Source organism: Poeciliopsis prolifica, unplaced genomic scaffold (assembly GCF_027474105.1).
Source record: "Poeciliopsis prolifica strain line A6 unplaced genomic scaffold, Auburn_PproV2 SCAFFOLD020, whole genome shotgun sequence".
NCBI lineage: Eukaryota > Metazoa > Chordata > Actinopteri > Cyprinodontiformes > Poeciliidae > Poeciliopsis > Poeciliopsis prolifica.
The window spans coordinates 3,586,537-3,601,178 of NW_026562395.1; the positions used below are offsets into that span (position 1 = coordinate 3,586,537).

Sequence of the window (14,642 nt, forward strand, 5' to 3'; positions counted from 1 at the left end):
ATACATATCTAACAGAACACCGAAGCTTTGACGATCATGAAAAGACGCTGAAACGCGTCTTTTCCAATGCTATTAGTAGTAATAATGTGAAATCTGATTAGCAGAGTTGGGGCAAAGCTAGCGAAGTTTGGTGAGCAATTACAGGTTAACACAAAAAGGCAAGACACCCACATGTATTCACAATTACACCCACATAGAGTTTAGTCACCAATTAACCGAACATGGATGTGTTTAGACTGTGGGCGGAAGCTAAAACAGCTGGAACAAATCTGCAACAGGAACTGGGGAAACATGCAAACTTGTTTTATTTTAGTCTTGCTTTGAATCTTGTTCCTCAAAGCTTGACCATGCTGCAAGTTATTAAAGATGCTTAAAAGGCGAACTGGACTTTCTGAGCGGTGAGACACTTTTGCACAATTAGGTTAGGTCAGACGTTTACATACATCAACAGCAATGTCGTAGTAATTTGGGACCAAATATTTTCACTGTTTTTGACCATAGTGGAACAAAGACGCAACCTAAAAATTCAACATGAACTACTCCGGAATCGGTTATCAGCTTTGTTAGCAGAGCAGATGTTGCAAGGAAGGTAAGTCAGTAGTGGGTGTTTTTATCTAATGAGAAGTCATAATTGCAACACAGAGAGAAGTTGTAATTGAAACAGCAGCAGATGCTCTGTAACACTACAGCAAAAAAAAAAAAAAAAAAAAAAATGGGGGGAACAAAAAAAGGAAAAAAGACAGCTAATGTCGACACCATGCTCACTTATCCGAGTGGATTGCCTAACTTTTCTCTACCTAGAAACTTTTAAATGGGTTTGATAATGCATGCAGGCATCTAATAAATACTAATGACAGGACTAGACATTAGCGAGAACCGCTGCCCTCTCCGACTCATTATTCCACAGAGTTAGCAACAGGCTTTGCATGTGAAGACATAATTCTCCCGTGACTTAGATAAATGATAATGGTCTGCACTGCAATCAAGTGATCTTTGTTGGCTAGTAGTGCTCTCCTTAAGCCTGAAAGCCTTCTTCAGCCATAAGGACGAGGTGCTGAAACAGGAACGTGCCGTTGCTTCTATTAGATTCGTCGAAAGTGTTTCTTTTCTAAAAGCTGCGGCTCTTTTATGGTTGAGCATTATTATCATTATGCTGCACCCAGGTCTCAGATACAGCCTCTGTTTTTTTTTCATGTACCCCCTTGCTCTGCACTGAAGGCTAAAAAAGTATTATATTAGAGATTAAAACTTAGATTACAACTTCACAAGGACACGCCAGCAATACATAAGCACTGAAGCATGCTGTGCACAATCAGAATTTGTGGGGCCTTCTAGTCACCCAACAGATTGTTTTCTATCCCTGGAGAGAAAAGGTGGAAGGGAGGGAGGAGCGAACTGAAGGTGGGAAGAATGGAGGAAAGAAGCAAAGATGGGGCTTGGGGTGGGGGGGTGATGAAAAGCAAAGATTACTCGCCTGATTCCACTCTGTAGGCTGTGGAAGCTCATCCCAGGCGTGCAGTCTGCCGAGAAGACTCCCACATACCTTCTAACCCCTCTACTAACCTTTCTGCTCGAGCTGCTATGACTTTCACAAAGTTACACAGTAAACACATATCCTCTGTCTTCAGGGGGAGATGTGACATTTATCTTAAGCTGCTCTGGTGACATGGGATTTTCTCTTCCTTGTACCTTTTTTTTTGGTGTTTTTTGGGGGGGTTGGTGGGATGAACAGTACAGGTGGCTTGGCCTTCTTACGGTTTAGGGCAGCCTGGAAGGTAACGCAGTCACCACAGCGTAAAGCCAAAGTGGAACAAGCCAAACTCATAAACACATCCGAGGTGAAAGACGAGCTGGGCAGCTAGCTGACATTTTCTCACACCCATAATCGGACGCCAGTACATGCCTCAGTCCGAAGGCCGAGCGAGAAGGCCCAACACAGCTGCCTTCAAGCCACCCACAACTTCAAACTTTTTGAGCTTCAAAGCTTTTTTTCCATTTTCATTTTATTCAATTGAATGAACAAAAGCAGGTTTTTATCTACATACAGTACAAACTTTTTTTTTGTCTGCTTTTGGTAAGGTCTTCCTCTTCTTGCCCTTTTAAGAAAATCTTTTGCAGGAACTTCTGCTGTGGTTACATTAGGCTTCCACGGCAGCAGCAGTTGCTCAGCTCCAGTTTTCGGTCTTGTTTGCAACCCCCTGAAATGCTCCGTTAGTAACCTGTAAATACAACAAATACACACTTTTAGGGGACCCCGTTTGTCTAGCAGCATCTCAATAAACGAAAATATCGAAAACATTACTTACATTAGCAATTGAGCTAAAAAAGTGAAACTCTTGATGTATGGATTCATCACGCAGAGAGAGAGGGAAACCTAAAATGAGTTTTTCACAAATGAAGAGGATTATGCAAGATTAACTAAAATGCTTTTTTGTGTTATTGCCTAACAATCACAAGAAAGACTGTAGAGCTGAGTTGTCCAGCAGACGGTCACTGACATTCATTGCAAGGAATGCAACTCTGTCTCTAGGAAACATAATAATGGAAAGTTGAGTGGAAGGAAATGGTCCTCAAGCACAAAGTTAACCACATCTGAAGTGCAACTCTGATGTGCACGTCAGATGCGCATCAGAGTTGCACTTCAGATGTGGTTAACTTTGTGCTTGCAACCCCCTGAGTTGTGCATCTGTAAAGACAAAACAAGTCACATTCAAATGTATACTAGACATAGGCTACAACTTTGACATTATTTGTGGTGAGCCAACCCTGAATGAGAGATGTCAGAAGCATCTTAGGTTTTATCTGTAGGTAACTATAAATAGACATTTTGTATTTGTTTTTAATTTTTGTGTAAATAAACTTATAGTTATATTATGAGCCTCAGAACAGCCACAAGAAATCATTTATTTACTGATTTTTCCTTCTTTGGAATTTGAAACAGATATTCAATAGAAGAAGCTTATTCTGTATGGATGACTTTTCCTGAATATTTTAATAGAAATTTTTCCTCAGATGTGTTTTTGGGGCTTACAAAGGCTGAATCTGAACTTGGTACATTTCCTTTTACAATCGCTCCGTCTCGCTTTCCTTTATTTTAGCACACAGTTCATCACATTAGGTTTCCCAGTGTCCATCTGCGCTTCCTCTGAGAAAATCTCCTTTCGGGAAGAAACTCAGACTGCAGATGATCAGCACATGTGGACAGACTCCCTAACTTTGAGCCTTGAGGCAAGTTTTGCATTTGTAGTCATCCTGATAGGAGATGGGTTAATTTCAAATCTCTGCCTCACTGAGCTCTTAGAGAAGTGCTCCAGTTGAAACTGCAAATGGTAGTAATATATTTTGGGTGGTTTGGGGGGGTTGTGCTGAACAACAACCTCTAGATGATTCACAAAGAGGCTGCAAAGGTGCTTTTAAAGGCTCTGAAATGAATCTCTTCATGATTCATTTTTCTCAATTGGCCTGTTTTTTTCCTCCAGGGTTTATTATGCAGATCAAGACAACACGACACACCCTCCAGCAGTTTATAAAAGTTTAACTTAACCGTAATTAACGGTGAAGACAGAGAAGTGTTGGACAACCACTCGGCTGTTGTCAGATCCTCTTCCAGGATACAGTATGTTATCTTCTCCTGAAGACAGCTTTGCTGTTAGCGTTCGGATTATTTTCAGGTGACATTGTTTTTCCCATAGCTTGGCGTTTATGCATGCAGACATGCTTATGTGAAATTTCATTAGCATAGTGTCCACATATGCATCTCTGCGCCTCTATCTCTGCATCAGGGCCCGCTCGCTGTCCACGGTGACATTGTCCTTTGACTGCAGGGAGGATGGATTACTGAACCCTGAGCTAAGCTTGACAATGTCGTCCTTTGTGATGCATTGGATGAATGTTTGCTCTTTTCTGATATAAGCTGCCTCGCAGTCACATTTTATGTCCTTTCAATTTCGTCTTGCGTGAAAAAACACAGACGTAATTCTTTAGCAGGGTTTTATAAAATAGATCAGCAAAAAAAAAAAAAAAAAGTAGAAGAGGAGGAAAGATTATGCATGGCTTTTAAAAATCTTTGCAGAAAAAAAATTCATTTGGTTTGTGTCTAGACATTGTGTGTCTGGAAACTAAACTTTGTGCTTTGGTAACAGTTCCACAGTTACTGTGACTGTATATTAGACTGGAAGAGTTGAACCTCTGTCTCATTTTCAAATCTATTACAACCTCTAAAAGTTTTTGTTCCGGAAATGTTTTGTGTTTAGCTCCAGCCATCTCGTCATGCCTGACCAGCCTCCCTGTACCAGACAAACAAAGAGACCCCCACAGCATGATGATGCCCTCACCATATTTCATGGTTTCAGAGCAATACTCTGAAACCATGAGTAATACTGCATGTACTCAGAGCAATATGCAGTATTAGTTTTCACCACACGTAGCATTTTACCTCTAGACCAACAGGTAAAACATTGCTCTCATCTGACTCATCTTTTTTGAAGCATATTTTCGTAGATTCTCTAAAGGAGTCTGTTTTCAATAAGGCTTTCAGTCCTCCATGATTATCAAACCAATCAATGCTGAAGACTCATGGATAAAGTAAGAATGTGGAAATTTAGAATGGCAGAATTTGAGTGGTTTTTAGTTCGAATAATCCACAGCATCATCAGCCCTTTCTGCAAAGTAAATTTCCATTTTTACTCCATGTGTTGAAGGCCATCTCTTTTCATTTTAAACAGTGCGGCTCCATTTTAATGCACGGTTTGTGATGGAGCTAAATAAATCGAAACTCCAGTGCTGCAAAGTTTCTGCTTCTGTATAAATATAAACACATCTGCCAGGAAAAAAACAGCCAAAAATCCAGATAGCAATTTGGTTCTGACAGAAAGGGTGATTGTTTACATGGAATACATTCTGTTCGCTACCTGCTGTTACGAGGTGCCACCAGTCTGTATGGCAGGCTGTCATAGCTTAAAATTTAATCATCCCCAGTGCACACATTTGTCCTCTCCCAGGGGGAAAAAAACTATCCAAAAGTTCTCCCTTTCTAAATAAAAATGGTTGCACTATTTTATAATTATTGGCTTTTTCAGTGCTCATTATATCCTATTTCTTTGTGTCCCTGGCCCACTCGCTTGAGTAATTCTGTGACTGAATCAACCTAGCACATTTAGCTGCCTTCCAGGTTCCTGTCGGAAATATAACATCATGTGGTCCAGATTAGATGAATCATCTCAGCGAGAACATAAACATTTCAAACAAACATTGATTCCTCGGACACTGGAATGTCAGCTTTTCAGTGCATCAAGTATGTTTTGTGGACATTTCATAAATGTATAAAAGTATTAATTTAGATTTTTCTCACATTTAAATCCCTTTTGTTTGGATTTTATGCAACAGATTTACACAAAGCAGTGTATAGCTGCATATTGGAAGAAAAACATATGCATGGGTTTCATTTTTTGGAGATTCACCAATCATAACGCCTCAAAAATTCCTCTTGTGAAGAATCATCAATTATTTATGCCAGCAGCAGAGGAGCACATTGAATGTGTGTGTATGTGTGTGTGGGAGAGAGCAGTCATTTAGGTATTATCTATCAAATCATTTTAACGTATCTTTAGTATCTGGTAGTGGTGAGGAGCAGAAAGTAGCTCTTAACTCTGACATTTCCAGGAAGCCGCCACCGCTTCCAAATCCGGCATGTTCCACGACAGACCGGGGGAAAAGCTCAAAAGGATAAAACTGAGCAACTTTGCTGTAATATGTTCAACCTTCTTGGTACTTGCTGAAAGTTATTCACCCTCTCGGAGCTTTGAATGAATCAGAGACATGTCTCGGGTTTGTTATTGAAAACACAGTTTCCTATTAAATAGCTTCTTACATCTCTGTGCTTCCTCTGACTTCATTTCTAACACCTTCCTGATCCTAAAAACGGCTAACAGCAAGTGTTTCTTACTCTGTAATAGCTTTCACACCAAAGCCATTACTGTTGCTTCTCTGACTTGGGTAGCACTCAGGTATGGTGTGTTCACTGTCAGAAAAAAAGATTATTTTTTTTAAGTTTCCGACTTGCTTCTCAATGGTCATGAAATATCAAAAGACCAATAAAACATTGTGACTCATTTTTTACGCAGGTTGGATCTTCTCAGGCAGTAATTTATAGCTCCAAAACAAAAAACTTAAGTTGTTTTTATTTTTGCCAGCAACAAAGCCTTAAAACCGTAGGAAGGATGTGTTGGGTATTTCTACTTCAGTACTTGAACTTTTTAATGCAAAGTGCCTGAAGTATTTCTGTCCTTGTGCCTGCATTGCAGCTCCTCAAAGAGGGAAGGAGCATGTCGGGGCTCCTGTTTGCAATCCACAGGAGTATCCTCTTGTTAAAACTTGACTATGACCGCTTGTCAGACACTGTACCCCCTACCTGCCTAATGAGGAAGCCACTGTACCAGCTGGGACCGGAGATTTTTTATTTATTTATTTTTCTCCATCCCCTCAGTGAACACAAAGAACAGAGCACATAGCATGACATCCTGTCACAATGTTGCAGCAGGCCTTTGGGTGCTCTCTGGGCATCTTTGTTTGTGCTCCATCTTCTGAACTTGTGCTGGTGTTTGCTTCAATTTACTTTCACAGTTGCCAGCTGTTTGTCTGTGTATGCACATACACTTGGCCCCTCCACTGGTGGGTCCTTACAGAGGGTCTGGGCATATAGTGCAGGACAGAGCAACTTGGTTTCTCTGTTGTTTTTTTCTGTTGCTGCAGGTTTTTTTGATGTGTATTGTGGAAGGAAACAAAGGCCCAGGCGGCGTCTTTGAGGGGCACAAGTTCCTTTTCTCTTTGTCTCCCCACGGCTCAGTCCAGGCCAGTTGACAGCCGCGGTGAGGCTCCAGCAGTGCAGCACAGAAGTTTAAAGCAAGAGGGGTAGGGGGGAATAAAGCGCCCTCATCATGGACTATTCTCTAAGGCTATAAGGCGCCTGTGCTCTCCTACAGATTGAAATCAGGACAGCTAGAATCTCAAGGGGTCTTGAGGATTTCTGATGATGTGCACGAGCTGTTCTGCTTAGAGTAGGCAAAGGCTGTTGAGATGTCTCCAGAAATGAATGTGGCGATGATTGTTCGAGGTGTGTTTTAGAGTCTGTGACGAGTAATGGCACATTGAAGCGAAATTGGGTTGCGCTTGAGATGTGATGGCTTTTATCCACGTGAAAAGCTCTGTTTGTTCCAGCAGATGGGATCTCCATGAGTTGGCGTGATGGTGTTGATGTTATTTTGCACCTGTTAAAGTCTGACATTTAGCCATCGAGCGTTTTGAGACGTTCATAATGACAGCGCGAGGGAGTGACTGCTGATGAACCATTCAGCTTGGGTAGTGGTTATCCCCTTCCATTCTTAAAAAAGAAAAACAGATATAATTTTTTTTTTTTGTATTTTGTTGCTGCCTTAAGTATAAAATTAAGTTTTAAATTACAGAGAAAATTATCTCAACACACTTCTCAGAAAGAGGTTTGTTTTAGCTTCATGCAAGAGCTGGTTTGACTTTTTGGATTGGCTAAATATATACATTTATTTATTTATTTTTTTCTGTTTAGCTGTACGATAAAAACATGTAAATGAAAAAAAAATCTGATTTCTCCTTTTTTTCATTTATTATAACATTTTTAAGTCTGAAGTACTTGGCTTTTAAAATGAAAAATTTTTTCTGCTTTTTTTATTTTTTGCTACTTTAAATTACAAAAAAAATATTTAAAAAAATATTTGCAGAATCCGTTAAATTATTTGAACATAATCAAATTATGATCTATGCTGGATATTACCAGTATTTACAAGATTACACAGAAAGTCAAATTATTATTGGCTTTTTGTGCTAACTGCAACATTCAAATAAAAAGCTTAATTTTTTTATTCATTCTTTAAAATACCTTATAAATTTCTTCTAATTATTTTTATAAATTTTATGAGCAAATAAAGGCCAGGCAATTTGCTTTGAAATTAAATGTTTGTTTAATTACATTTTCTTTTGAACAAAATATATTCTTGTATTGTGGAAAAGTGCAGGATGGTCAAATAAAGCAGCAATGGAAATAAAATTTTAAAAATTGTGAAATTCTGTGAAAAATAACATTTTTATCCAACTTTGAGAAGGATGCTGTTTGCATATGCATAGACCAATACACAACATAAACCTGTTAAGTTTTTATCAAGGTCATCAGTAAATAAATAATTTTATAAACACATAAGCTTTCAAGCAGATTTAGACTACGGCAGTGTATCTATATTAAATATTTAATTACGCTGATTTTTACATCACTGCAGTTCTGTTCTGTTTTGGAGAAGCCATTTTTGAGACTCATCCGTTGCTTTAGAAAAGCTTTTTACTGAGAATGAGCTTCTTTGTTCGCGATATGATAAACTGTGCCCTCCAATGTGTGGTCTTACTCTGCCTTTTCTCCTTCTTTGAAATAAAATTTTTCTTTGTATCAAAGGCTTTTGCTTGAGGAAGCCTATTTTGATCCAGCCATCTCAGGCTCTCATCCTCCTCAAAAGGTCACTCAGCGTCTATTTGAATTCTTCCTTAAATTTACCTTTCAAAGCTAAAACATAAAAAAAAATGTTTCTGATGATATAAGTTCCTATTTATGCTGATCAAAAAGATTCATGCTGATGATGATAATTAAAAAAAATAAATATAATTGGAAATAATTATGCATGTAAATATCCAATACATTATTTTAACAAAACGAGAATTTCACATTATTTTAAAATTGATTTATTTCTTGAAAATGTCAAATATGAAGAACATATCAAGAGAAAAACTGTAATTTTATTTATTAGATTTGTCCAATTTCGTTGCCCAAACATTGACCATAAGGCAGAAAAATATAATTATTAATATTTAAATAAATATATATATTTTTTGTCATTTTACAAATAAAAAATATTGTCATATTTTAAAAAAATAATTTTGTTGATTTTCGAAACGTAAATACCTTATTAACAGTCAAAAGTCAGCTATTATGGTAGAATTGTATATTGACTTATTGATCAGGGAGGCTGGTTTGTTCTGCGTAATTAAGCTGCGAGTTCTGCTGATTGATTGCTTAAAGTTTTTAAAAGAGATGTGAAAGGTCAGAATGAAACACATCAGCCTCCGTTTAAGAAGCTCAACTTGAATGTTGTCCTTCTCCATGAGCCAATAGAGGTAATTAGGTGTTTACTTATTAAAAGGCAGGATCTCTTTTGAAAAGTAAGACAACAAGGACAACCAGGAAAGTTGAACTGTTTTAAATGGATCTTTTTCCTCATATTTCTCTGAAATAAATTGTTTGGTGTAAGAAGAAACTTTCTGTTTGTCTTGGCAAAGTAATATTTTGTTTAAAATGTATTTTTTTAAACAAAAATTTCAAAAACTATTTAAAAAATAATATAAAGCATATTTTTTTATTTTTCAAAAGTAGTTGTATTACTTTGGAAAAAATATATGGAGTGGAAATAGTAAAAAAACCTAATAGAAATTAGCTAAATATATTTTATGAATGGCAAAGTTTCAATTTATATTTAATAATTTAATACTTTTTGCCTTTTTTTTTAAGGTAAAATTATTAAATAGAAGTAGTTTATGTTTCCAAAACTGCATAACAGAAATCTAGTAGATTTATCTCATTTACTTCTTTACCTTCTACGCAACGAATTGCCGAAATTCATACAGTTTTTTTTTAAAAAATCGAGACTTTAAGAGGCCGCTTTGTGAATGGTGGGGTTTTTGTGTTATACAAAATGGTGGCACTACAGATGTGAGTGCAAATTCAGTGCTGAACCCCAAAATGGCTCCCAGTTCAGCAACCAATCGTGTGCCGAGTCGTACTCTCGCTGCCGCCAATCAGCTGTTTGGTAACTGACTTACGGCGGCGTTTGGCCGGGAGGCCGAGTGTAAGCTGATAGGCTACTTGAGATCCCACCTGAAGAACCCATTGGCCGCAGAGCACAGACATGTTTGAGTAGAGTTACTAGGCTGAACAGCAGAGTTGGTGCAGCGTTCATGCCCCCACCCTACAGTGTCATGAAAAGATAGCGCAGGGTGGTGGTGTTACCGTGAGGTACTGGGGGGCAGGACAATGTGCTACGACATGGCATCAATGTTTGCGTTGTGTGTCACCCTCAAGAACTGCACTGTAGCACATAATACCCCTATGAGGGTGCTTGCTCACTTGGAATCGTACTACTATTTCATCCATCCGGTGTGACTGAGTCTTGCAGAGCTTTACAGTTTTTAAAGAGAGTATTGAGATGTTTCAACGCTGCCTTGCTTCCATTGAGCGTGGCTTCCCTTCTCCACACTTCCGTGTACCCATCTCCAGAAATAGGGATGCCGTGTGCAGTTTCATGGTCCGCGGTGGCGACGAGTTGTTCTGGGTGTGCTCTGCTAATGCACCCCCATGAAGCCATAATTAGCTTTTCCATCACGCTTTCAGGTGTGTGTGTGCGCTGCTCCAAGGGAGGTGCCCATTGTCTGTTGACAAGGGGAGTTCTCCATCTCTCCCGCTTACTTTCCCTTTTCTTGGGGTAAACTTGTGGTATGAGGTGTGGCTGATTAGAGGTGAGAGCCATAGCGCTGCCTGGAAATCCTCTAATGCAGACTCTGAACTACCGTGCTTTCATTATTCAGAGTCCATGTCCACAAAGTAATCAGAAATCTGGCGAACTGACAGTGGCAAGTGGAAAGTAGAGAGAGGGAGAGAGAGACTGATGAAAGACAAGGCAGCCTTTTGTGTTTTTGTGCGGATGTCTATGGCTTACATGAACCATGTAGCCGTGCAACCAATCAGAGAACAGGCGATGTACTGTCAAAAACAGCAGCACTCATTATTCTCTGCCTCAATTAGTATTCAGCATGTTTAATAACCAGGTCATTTTCTTTTAGGTCAGTCATTCCTTGATGCAATAACTCTGGAAAAGAGGCGTTTTTTTTGCTTTTTTCTTTCCCCCCTGTTCGAAGCACGTATCTGAATCGCGCCATATTTGTCATGTGTCTTTATGCTGTATAATTTCATCCGCTGAAATAATTCATAGCTGAGCTCTGCGTGTCAGGCGGGGAGAATAGAGGGAGCTAAATGAGCAGATATTCTAGTCGAACAGAAAGGTGAGTGTCATTCCAGGTTAATTAAATCCTAGCTTTCAGTCTGGGACGGACACAGACCTCTGTCAGGATGATAACAACAAGAAATCCGTTTTGTCATTGGCACAATCACATCGGTCAGTTTCTGCCGTTTTCGAGCTTGTTTAAATCACGCATTTGTTCATAAACATCACCTTCCTTGCAGCACATGACATTACTGACAGCTGACTCACCATGGCAGTTATGCAGATGAGGTTGCTATTGTTCAGATTGCCACATTTAAGCTAGTTCTGTGAAGGTAGTACGCACCTTGGCTTTAGGGAAAAGATTTGCCACCATTTTTTATCTGAATTATTTCTTATCTCACATGGATCTGCTCACTCTCTCCTGGATGGTGTGCCGTTTTTCCACGCAGGCTCTGCTTTCTGTGCCTCACAGACTGTAGCCTCAGTGAACGGCTCTGCTAATGCCGCAGCGTTCGTCTGGAAGGCGCCTCCTTCCATAATCACGATGTTCCACATCCCCGTTCATCTGTATTTAGCAATCGAAGCCTCTCAGAGCTCTGTTTTTAGTGGCAGTCTCAATAGGAGATTAACAAAGCGTCGGCGTCGGATCTCCCTCCCAGAGCTGTAGGATAAGTTGCCAGTCTCCCGCTGATTTTCACTCTCAGCATCCCCTCATGGTGCCTCATTAAGATGCAGACAAACAAGCGCCCCCGACCCAACGCTACAGTAAGGCCAGGCTTAGTATGGCGCCGCTTCGCCACATTTCTCAGTGTGCCGTGGCCTTCAGCGGCACATTGCTTCTGGCTCCACGCATGTTCTCTCAGAATGTACTGTCCTTGTATCCCCCCCATCCAACAGTTTTATTTATTTTTTATTTCCAGAGGAGGAAGTGTGTGCGTGGATGGGTGTTTTTTTCATTGAAAGCATAAGAGGAGAGGATGGTGGGATTAGCGGATAACATGTGAAGGTCAGCTCTGTGCTGAGTATGGCTTAAGTGAGGCCAAAGATTTTGATTTCATTCTGAATAATGCATTGACAGTGTCTCTGTTTTCAGTCCTCTGATATTTCAGATCCTCTCTAATCTTGATATTAGATCCGTGACCAAGATCCTTTGCTCTTGGTGCTGCTTGTTTATTATAAGTTTAACAATCTCGCTGTTTATAAAAAAAAAAAAAACTGTCTTTTTGAATACTGATGTACAGTGTCTTTCAAAAGTGTTCATACCCCTTGAACTTTTTTAGATTTTGTCAAGGTACAACCGCAAACTGCAGTGTATTTTTTTGGGGATTTTATATGAGAGACCAATACGACGGGGTGCATGGTTGTGAAGTGGAAGGAAATTTTTTTTGTATTTAGTTTCATAACGGAAAATCAGGAAGTGTGGCAAGCAATTCTACTCATCCGGCCAGAGTCAACACTTTAAAGACTCACCTTTTGCTGCAATTGCAGCTGCAAAACTTTTAGGATCCGTCTCTTCCAACTTTGCACATCCTATGTAAAGACCGAAGTCTTGGTTTTAAGTCATTGTTTTCCGACATGCCGTTTTATATACAGACTATGAAAGCCTGAATTGTATGTTCACCTGACCACAAGCTTTGTGGCAGACTGCGGAGAGGACTTCTTATGACTCCCAACTACAGCTTTCATCTTCCCACCCATACATAAACAGATTTGTGGCGTGGACGACTAATCGTCCTGTTAAGATTATCGAGGCAAGTGGTTGCTCTAGATTTAATTTAAGATTATTGGAGTATCGAGATCTGAACTCGAATGATCCCTACAGACCAAAAATGTCCTTTTACTTCACAAATGTGAGCTACCATGTCGTCTGGCATAAAATCACAATAAAATATGTTGAGTTTTGTGGTTGTAATCTGACAAAATGCGATAAAAGGGAAAGCAGTCTGAAGAGTTTTGTAACACACTGCAGTTTTTCCTTACATTTATCGTGCTGCCAAACACTAGCCTTTTCTGAGTGATTTCTTTCCACCCTAAACAGTTTAATATATGATTTATTTTTTAACATGCACATCTCTATGCTTCCTTCTTTCCGTTCATATTTGCAGAAATGCTTGACCCAATCTGTACCTATGACTTTTCTGCTGCGCGAATAAGCTAAGCCTGGTCATAAACGTGTTCTGCAGTCTGCACCTTTGTTTTCTTGCCATGCTGTCCATGCACTTATCTTTGTGTACGCATGTATGTATGCAAAAGACAAAAACAAAACTGTGAAATTCTCAACCTCACTATGGCACTGTTTGTTTCTTTTTCTTCTTCTACAGAGATGTTGAAGGAGTTGAACCAACAGCGCAGAACAAAAGAGTTTACAGACCTGAAAATTATTGTTGAAGGCAAAGAGTTTGAAGTCCACCAAAATGTTCTAGCTTCCTGCAGCTTGTATTTCAAGGACCTGGTGAAAAGGTTTGCCTTCGCTCCCCTCCCTCCTTCCTTCCCCCCTCTTCTGCTCTCCCACCAGCTCTTGATCCAGCCTGTTCTTTTCATAGGGCGCATTTGTGTTGCTTTTTTTCCCTTCCCCTCTCTCTCTTGCAGGTGTGTGAAGACTTTGGTTCCTAGCACAGGGCCAGCAGCCATTCCTTCCTCCACCCACTCAAATGAATGTATCCCAAACTGGAGAAAAAGGTCAACATTCGTCATTACCTTTTCCTCCCCATGTAGGGCGATTTTAACCACATTTCCATTTTAATGAGCAGTAAAAATGTTCCATGACTGGGGATGTTTTTTTCTTTCTCTTTTTTTTTTTTTTTTGAAACTCACCGAAGGGCCATAACAAAAGAATCATACATTGCACACATTAGGTGATAATTTGCCAAAGCCACACTGTCCTCTGCAGGCAGAGGATTTTTTTTATATATATATATATTTTATTTCCTGTCACCAGAGCTTCAGTATTTTGTTTGTTGCTAATTCTCTGAGTTTTCCTTTGATTACCAGCCTTTTCATATGCTAATACATCTGGGTTAGTGAGTTTAAGAAAGGAATTTGAGAAACATTAACAAAGAACAAAACAGAAACACGGCTTTCACAGGTTCTCCCCACCTTTCGCCGGCGTATTGAAATGAGTTAAATTCAAGTATTCCCCAAGTATTCTGTCCTTTGTGCTCCATATCCTTTTGTCTTCACTGGTTGTTTTGTGAATACAAGTACCTGCGTGTCAGTCCCATGCATGACTGTGTGTCTTTATTTTTGTACTCTCCATGTTTTCCAGCAAGGTAACTCCATATATCCCTAATGTCGTCATCTTTACTTCAGATCCCTGCAGGTGCTTTCGGCTTGATTGGACCCAAACTTGCTGTGGCACTTTTATGTTTATGTAGTGTGATATATTTTTTTATTATTTGTTTTGCTAGGAAGGAAGTGCTTAGCGAGGACAAAGGAAAACCAAAAGGTGTACGCTCTAGCGATAGCGGCATTGCCGTAGGGGAGTCTCCCACTTTGCCTCGTAGTCACAGTGTCACGACGTTGAGCTCATCAGAGGACACAGTGCTGCTTATCAGCTGCGGCGGCCTCCTGGCT

The 14,642-nt window shown here is 39.7% G+C and overlaps 1 protein-coding gene and 1 long non-coding RNA gene across 3 annotated transcripts in view; one reads left to right on the top strand and one right to left on the bottom strand.

Moving 5' to 3' along the window:
* The window catches only part of LOC129368995 (kelch-like protein 29), a 250,869-nt gene that overhangs the window by 134,873 nt on the left and 101,354 nt on the right, over positions 1-14,642 (top strand). For both annotated transcript variants that reach the window (XM_055044230.1, XM_055044229.1), the window contains exon 6: positions 13,391-13,529. In XM_055044230.1, coding sequence (XP_054900205.1) covers positions 13,391-13,529 — 139 coding nt within the window. The remainder of the gene's footprint in view (positions 1-13,390; positions 13,530-14,642) is intronic.
* On the bottom strand, positions 1,839-13,532 carry LOC129368997 (uncharacterized). Its single transcript, XR_008606908.1, has 3 exons — positions 13,441-13,532; positions 2,307-2,374; positions 1,839-2,219 (listed from the first exon to the last, which is right to left on the bottom strand). It is a non-coding gene; the product is annotated as an uncharacterized LOC129368997 (long non-coding RNA).